The following is an 8,525-nucleotide window of genomic DNA, read 5'->3' on the forward strand; positions in this document are numbered from 1 at the left end:
TAATTTTCAATCACAGCTATTTTTGTATTTTATTCTACCCTAATATCTCTAGCTAGAGATACATCAATTATATTGACTTTTTTCCTTGATGTACAGGCAGATTTTGAAATTCTAGGTAGGTCTAGGAATGAGTCCTAGAATTCTAGGTAGAATATGTTTCATCTGCCTAACTAATGCTTGTGGGATACAGAGGAGAGAGAGAGACCCCAGCATGAGAAATGCAGGGGCTGGGAAGACAACTCAGTTGGCAAAGTGTCTGCTGTGTAAGCATGAAGTCCCAATGGTTCATGAGCCGAGAAAGGCTGGAGATTTAAATACACAAAGACACCCGACAACATGGGTCATCCTTGAATTCCCCAAGAATGCCCCCTTTATTGTGATCCAGGGCAGCGTATATAGGGATTCTTAACTGATAGCCAGGCCCCAGTCAAACCCACCAGAAACCACTCCCCTGCCATCAGGAATGCCTGAGGGTCTCGTGCTCAGAGCAGCTGCAAACACAGGAAAACAAGTTGTTCTGCTCAGAGAAGCTGCAAGCATAGCAAGTTGTTTACAGGAGATTCGGGGTCTGGGGGTCATAACCCCCAACACTGAGGTTCCCTCAAAGGATTCTCATGTGGATGAGTCAACTCTGTCAAGGTTAAGAAATGAAAACAGGGCTGCTTGCTGGTCTGCCATGCTTGGAAGGACATTCCCTGTCAGGAGTATCACTCTCTCTGAAAAAGCTCTCTCTTTCCAACTAGACTGAGCCAGGGCACAGAGAAAAGCAAAGTTCACTCTCTTTCCTGGTCTGTGCCCTCTGGTTGTTTTCATAACCAGAGCAGACTGTGGGGAGAGTATAGTTCTGCAGGTACCATGAACCCAAAGTCGTTGACTCAAGCAGTTGTCCTACTGCTTGAGAGTCTGTGCAGGTGGCCAGGATGTGCGCCCTTGGCCTCTCTACACTGACTGGCAGTGACGAGCTCTCCAGAGCACACTTGGGAAGTACATAGACTATCTAGCTTTGGGAGAGGCTGGTCTTGCAAGGAGGGTACCAGCTGATCCTACTTCCAAGTACCCTGCTATACAGAGCAGTGAATGGCCTGGCCCCTCATCTGCCCTGTCCCCTATTCTGTGAACCTGGGTCAGAGTTCCTGTTTCTCCTGTCTATTCAAGCTTCTCTCTGGTTGTTTCACTTACCAGAGGAACCGGTATTCACAGGTATACATGATTTTTGGCAGCATTGTCCTGGTCAATGTGTATTCCAGCCCCTGGCTTAGGACCTGACATCTGATGGACAACTGCTTGACCAAGGGCATTGGCAGAACTTGCTCTGGGCCTGCCCCTTCATTCCATCATGGCTGTAAGGAGGTCAGCAAGTCCTTCAGGGTCTCAGGCTGATGTGGACATACCAACAATGCTCAAGGACACAAGGCACCAGGAGCAGGTCCAGGGCCCACTTCTCAGTGTGGTTATCAGCATCTTGTGTATGGATGCTGAGCTACGGCGGTGAGCAACAGGTCCTAGGCTTCCTCAGCCATGTGATCGTTATAGTTGCAGTCTTTGGGATGGACCCATAGGACCTCACCAAACTGACACCCAGTCAGGGCTTGTGTCACAGGGCTGGTCTGGAAGGTGCCTAGGTGTAAGCATGCTGTCCCATGTCTTCTGTCAGGATGGGCATGTGAAGCTCAGGAGAGATGATTCTAAATGAGAGCAGCATGTGGGATGTGGGGTGGGGACCCCCCAGGTCAAGTTACCTGTGCTGCTCTGCTCTGTCATGTAGGAACTGGACAGAGAGGGGACATAGAGCTGACCCCCTCAGAGTGACTGGCCAATACGCATCCTGTAGATACCGGAGTTTTCTCTCAAAGTCAGAAGAGGTTCATTTCTCAAAGAGCCTAAGGTTTCAAAAGGCTGTTGATATAATACTACATTGTTTAATAATGATTTCTATGACACTAGAGGCTGCTTTAGGCAGAGGGGTTATTTGGGGGCTGTTTTTTGGGGAGGGTAGGCCAGGGTGAAGAGTGATCCAAGTGTTCCAAGAAGAGAATCCTCAATCTGCCCATTATCCTCTCCACAGACATAGGCAAGATTGGGTTGACAATGAACTTTAGACACCAGCCAGTCTTTGAGGGCGATGTTGTGGACCCCTAGAAACTGGCCCTTTCCAGAGCTAGGCTGTGATGCTCTACAGTCCTCAGACAAAGCTGAGTTGGTGGGGTGACAGAATAGCATTTGGAAACAACAGGGAGCACCCCATTCTACCTGGATAGACCCTGGTGCTATCCTCCCCAGGGACCCCACTGTGTTCAGGTCCACATTGAAATCTCAGGCAGAGAATGGAATCACTGTGCCCAAGTCCCATCCCAGGAAAACATGCAGAGAACAGAGAATGAGAGGAGAGAGAGAGAGAGAGAGAGAGAGAGAGAGAGAGAGAGAGAGAGAGAGAGAAGAGAGGGAGTTTGAGAGAGGAGACAGTCCCCTCTCTGGCTCCAAACATCTTAGCTTTAAAGACTTTTATTTACTCTGGCAGTGGGGGGCAAAGGTATCTTGGTACCCTGAAATGGTCAGGATGGCACCTATCTCATCCAGAAATCCAGAGTTTTGCGGGTGCGGAGAAGGATGGCCGCATTGTCGGGGAGATCGCGTTCCAGCTTGACCGTCGTATCCTGGCCTATGTGTTCCCAGGGGTGACGCGCCTCTACGGCTTCACAGTATCCAACATCCCTGAGAAGATCAAACAGGTACACTGTCTTTGTTGGCCCAGGTCAGGGCTGGTACTGGGGTTATATCCTGGTGCTGGCGAGTGCTTGAAGACCCTTGACTCTTTGTGGGTCCAAGTGCAAACAAACCCCCTAAGGACTTATACTTCTAAAGTGCTGAAAGGGGCCCAGGGCCTCCATTTCCCCTCTAAGCCCGCAAGTCTGCCCTGTCCCGCCTACCTCCACTAGGGTCAGAGACTTCTCTGACCTGGTCCCTTGTCTCTACTACTCTGTGCCCCTCAGACATCTATCAAGTCCCTAGACGGCTCCGTGGATGAGAAGAAGCTGCGAGAGTTGACGCATCGCTATCTGACCCTGACAGCGCGACTGGAGAAGCTGGGCTACAGCCGCGAAGTGCACCCGGTGTTCAGCGAGTTTCTCATCAATACCTACGGCATCCTGAAGCAGCGTCCGGACTTGCGGGCCAACCCACTGCACAGCAGCCCCGCTGCGCTGCGCAAGCTAGTCATTGATATTGTGCCCCCCAAGTTCCTGGGTGACTCCCTGCTACTGCTGAACTGCCTGTGTGAGCTCTCCAAGGAGGACAGCAAGCCACTCTTCGCCTGGTGAGCCACTGTCTCACCCTTCCTGCAATAAACGTGTTTATTCCAAACCCGGGGGCCCCCTGCGTCCTCCCGCATGGAAAGCTGTCTGCTCAGCTACAGTGGGGAGAGGCCTCCTCCACGTCTGCGCTTGCCCCGGGCAGCCAGCAGGTCGGGCTGCTCACAGCTGTGGGGCACCTGTTGCTTTATTAAAAGCTTATTTATTTGTTTGCCTTACCTCTGGCTCTTTGAGGGCGTGGTGAGGTGTTTTGGTCTCTGCTGGCCAGCAAGAGCCGTGGATCGGTGTTTATGAGCAGAACCTGGGGCTGGGCTGATGCTGGGACCCTTGACTCCAGGACTGTGGCCACCTGCCTTCTCTCAGAGGTAGCGCAGCATCCTCGGAGGCCTCGGTCTCACCCTTGAGAGGACCAGCAAGTCCTCTTGCACTTTGGGTTTCCCCAGAAGCAGAGCTGGAGGCAAAGTGGTTGTGGAACCCGCAGAGCCTTTCAGAACAGATGTCTCTGCAATCAAAGTTAGGGACTTTGGTCTATGACAGCAGTGTGCGTCAAGTCTGCTTGGCCTGTGTGACTGAGCATGTACTGTGCCCAGGATATGCTCTACGGAGCAGGAACACAGGGAAGGGACCACTAAGAGCTGCCGGGGCCTAGTTCTTGGTGCCCAGGAACCTACAATGCTCTTGGACATTGGCCAGAGTGGCAAGGCTGCTGTGACTCCCATTAATTTCCACCCCACGGGTGCATGTACACTGCCATAGCGTCAACCCTACAGCAAACAGATGGATGTCTCAGTGAATCAGTGGGGTTGGGGCCAGGCATCCAAAGACCTGGAGTGCTGTGGCTCTGGGCAGGTGTAAGAGCCAAAGTGGCTCAGGCAATGCAGGTAGCCACCCCAAGCCGCTCCCTGTGCTAGCCTCTGAGTTTTGAGGGTAGGGCTTCTGTCTTGCTCACTAAATTGTCGGAGCCAGAATACTGAGTGACACTCTAAGGGGACCCCACTCTGCTCCATCTATGTGTTCAGTTCTGAGATGCCTATTGGTGGAAGGGAGTTCCAAGTCTTGGTGAAGGAAGAGGCAAAATCTGATACCAGGGCTGGAGGACCTAGACTACCTGGCATTGCCTCAGCCCTTGAGAGGCTCTGGCTCAGTGTTGTTGGCATCACCCTAGCCCTTTGGAGTCACCTTTAGGGTGATTACAGCAAGGTGGTGAGCATGACCACATCCAGAAATACTTCACGAGGAGCTGTCAGACCACAGGCCTGTAGCTATGTCTGTTGTCCTAGCCAGATAAGCCACAGCCACTTCCCCTTGGAGTCAGCAACTGGATGCTTCCTGCAAACCCAAGGTAAGAAATAAGGGTGAGTATACCTGGATTTGTTTAATTAGATACAACAGGCTGGTGGACATGGGGTGAGAGTTGAGTGGGCTGCTCACAATTCCAGCAGGAAGTGTATCCTGCTTCTGTGCGGGGCTTTGTAAGGGATAGCCAGGATGCTTCAAAGGAACAAGGGCCTGTGGTGGCTTCTTTGAGAAGGAGCGGGTGAGGTAGGGTAGGTGAGTATGAACAGGTATGGGGTAGAGAGTTCAACTTCCATAGGCTAGGATACAGGAGGGTGTCTCTACTGACCAAGTGTCTTGCCCTGTGTGGTTTGGAGGTCAGGGACCCTTGGACTGGGGAGAGTTAAATGAGGAAGGGGCTTTGAGGTGGTCGTTTTGCACAACGAAGGCTCGTTTATACCAGGCGGTAACTAGCTCACAGTGGAAAGATTGGTCTTTCCAAATAGTAAGGCACCCTAGATGTCACGGTTTTCTAAACCATTAAATAGAGGACAAGTGCTCAAAGGTAACCCTGGGGAGAAGGGGACCAAGTGACGTGGCGGACTCTGGGCTTCAGGCTCGGAAGAACTGGGCCTGGGACTTGACCATGAGTCTCTGCGTTGGTTTTCTCTCACTGAGACACCTGAGAAAGTCAACTTCATGAGGAAAGATATCTTTAGCTCACATTTCAGAGACTTCAGGCCATGTTTGGCTAACTCCATTATATCTGTACCTATGATGGAGCAAAATATCAGGGTAGGGGGTACACGGTGAGACAGAGCTGCTCATGTCAGTGTCCAGGAAGCAGAGAGAACATGGATATGGGACAAGTTATACCCTCTTCAGGGACAAACTCCCAGGATCTACCTCTTCCGGCCAGGCCTCCACCTCCTACAGCTTCCACCAGCTCCCAATAGTCCATTCAATACAAACTCATCAATGACTTAATCCATCCAAGAGACCCGAGACCTCATGATCCAATCATGTTCCCAAAGCCCTTTCTCCTAACGTCACTGTCATCAGGACCAGGCTTTCAATGATGAGCTTTTAGGAATATTCCAAACCCAAGCTCTTGAGGTCAGCTCTGAGTGGTTCCAGGCTGCTGTGTGTCCACTTGACTATCCTCGGCTCACATGGTGAGCCCAGGCTTGGGAGGGTGCTAAGAGATCAGGACTCAGTACCTCAACATAAGCCCTCCCCAAATGCAGTACCTGGTGCATTGTTTAGAAGGCTTGAGGATGTTTCTGCATGAAAGGAGATGCGGCAGTGGTGAAGGTGTGTGGGTGGGGGGGAGTGGGGTTCAGGCAAGCTCTGACAGTGGTATAATTTGGCTGAGTCCCCCAGAGATGGGTACAGGTTGTGACTGGTTTCCTGTGCCTACATTGGAGGGGTGGAGTCATGCTCCACCTGCCCAGGGGCAATGCCTGCATGAATGATTCGGGACACTTCTGCATGGGCAATGGATTTCTGGTCTGCATTTGTGTTTGGGCCCAGCATTTCGCTTCCGCTTGTCGCAGCTTTGTGGTACTGCTTTGTGGTACTGCCTTGTGGTACTGCCTTGTGGTACTGCTTTGTGGTACTGCTTTGTGGTACTGCTTTGTGGTACTGCTTTGTGGTACTGCTTTGTGGTAGCTTCAACAGGGGAGATTGAGTCTCCAAGCCCACATGCATCACTTCCTCCGGGCCCATCAACACTGTGAGCTGATGTATCTTGACACTCTGATACCCCCAAAGGTTTTGTGGAGTCTGGGACATCTTTGTGAAGTATATGGGTACGTACAGTACCTGAGAAGGGTTCTGTCTCTGGCACAGGGGTATTCATTTGTGTCCAGATCCATGGACCCCATATGGAAGGGATACACCAGCCTCTATATAGAATTAATTCATTATGTATACAGTGCTCTACCTGTATACATAGGAAGTTTTGACTCCAGAATCAGTAGTGAGAAAAACATGCCCTTCCCTGGGAACACAATACCAGATAGCAAATCATATGCAGCAGCATCACCTGCCACTTTCACACCAGTTACACATGTATACTCCTACCTGACAACTGCCCCAACAGCCCATGTACATTCAACAAGTACACATGTGTGTGTTCAAATATCTATACATATACCACCACACACACACACACACACCAACATTCACTCATATACAAATGCCTGAATACATAGATACACAGCAGTACCCACATAGATGCAAGCATTAACGTCTGTACAGGAACACTAATCCCAGTGCCCACAGGCATGCTTACACACAACAACATATACATTGTGCTGGTTAGTTTTTATTATTGACTTGATGCAACCTAGAGTCTCCTGGGAACCGAGAACCTCAAGTGAATGGCTGATTGCCCAGGTCAGACTGGTCTGTGGCCATGTCTGTGGGCAATTGTCTTCTTAATTGTTTTTTAGATTTATTTTATGTGTGGATATTTTGCCTGCATATACATTTGTGGAATATATGTGTGCCCAGTGCCCATGGAGGTCAGAAGAGGGTGTCAGATCCCCTGAAACTGGAATTACAGATGGCTATAAGCTGCCATGTGGGTGCTGGGAATTGAACCTGGGTTTTCGGCAAGAACAATAGTCTTAACTACTGAACCATTTCTCTAGTTCCAGGAATTGACTTGGTTTTTGTTTTGTTTTTTGTTCGTTTATGTTTCAAGACAGGGTTTCTTTGTGTAGCTCTGGCTGTCCTGGGACTAGCTCTGTAGATCAGATTGACCTTGAACTCACAGAGATGTGCCTGCCTCTGCCTCCTGAGTGCTGGGATTAAAGGTATGTGCCACCACCGCCTGGCTGGCTTGGTTCTTGATTGCTACAGGGGTGTCCAGTTTATTATGGGCAGAACTATTCCTTAGGCAGGACTCTAGGAGTGAGCCAGGAAGCAAACCACTAAACGATGTTCCTCCATGGTGTCTGCTTCATTGCCTCTTGAATGCCTGCCTTGACTTCCCTCAAGGATGGCCTAAGGCCTGGAAGTGTAAGCGGAAATAAACCTTTTCTTCCCTGACTTACTTTTGGTTAGAGTGTTTTACCATAGCAACAGAAAAGCAAACTAGGACACACACATACATACACACATACATACATACACATACATACACACATAATACACAATACACACATACACACATATACATGCGTACACATACACACATACATGCACACACATACACACATATACACATACATATACACACAGATACACACACACAGATACAGCACCTCCCCCCACAGGTTTGTTCACATCAGTGCCTACATACAACACCAGTATCCATCTTTCCTGTATCATGGTCGACACGCATTAACATCATCCACTTGCAAACACCAACATCCACATCTATGCCATCATCCTTACAGAATATGTGTGTATTCTAATAATTATCTGCACAGTCACACCAACCCCTACATATTCACATATATTCCTATATACACTCACACCCATAGCCACTCCATTCACCCATATGTACACCTACTCCATGGATTGCACATATAAACACACACACACACACACATTCCCATGGTTCCACACATTCTTGCTCTCACCCGACACTCCTCCTGCTTCTATGAGCTAAGTCGACTTCTGTGGAGGACCAGGCTTTACGCTAGGCTTCACACATGGCCTCTCCGCCTGTATCCCTGAGAATCAGGTCCTCTATGAAAAGATAGCAACCCAGAAGTCCCATGGGTCCTCCTCTGGAAAGGCCACATTTTGAGGGCAAAACTGTCATCTGGATGGTCAACAGTCAGCCCTGGATCAAGCTGGGCCTTGAACCCAGGTTGGCCTGATGCCCTAGCTTTAACTCTGCCCCTCTAGGCCCCCGAGAGTTCTCAGCATGTGCCCCTCTGACCCTGATCATGTGACTTTTGGAGAACCCATCCTGGAGAGCATGTA

At 49.9% G+C, this 8,525-nt stretch overlaps 1 protein-coding gene across 1 annotated transcript in view; it reads left to right on the forward strand.

Annotated features, from left to right (window-relative positions):
* The window catches only part of Spatc1l (spermatogenesis and centriole associated 1 like), a 12,974-nt gene extending 9,614 nt beyond the window's left edge, over positions 1-3,360 (forward strand). The window contains exons 3-4 of the mRNA XM_005360230.2: positions 2,578-2,729; positions 2,991-3,360. Of these exons, the coding sequence (XP_005360287.1) occupies positions 2,578-2,729; positions 2,991-3,317 (479 nt within the window). The 3' untranslated portion in view covers positions 3,318-3,360. The remainder of the gene's footprint in view (positions 1-2,577; positions 2,730-2,990) is intronic.
* Positions 3,361-8,525: the final 5,165 nt, after the last annotated feature.

This window comes from Microtus ochrogaster, linkage group LG2 (genome assembly GCF_000317375.1).
Source record: "Microtus ochrogaster isolate Prairie Vole_2 linkage group LG2, MicOch1.0, whole genome shotgun sequence".
In the NCBI taxonomy this organism is placed as follows: domain Eukaryota; kingdom Metazoa; phylum Chordata; class Mammalia; order Rodentia; family Cricetidae; genus Microtus; species Microtus ochrogaster.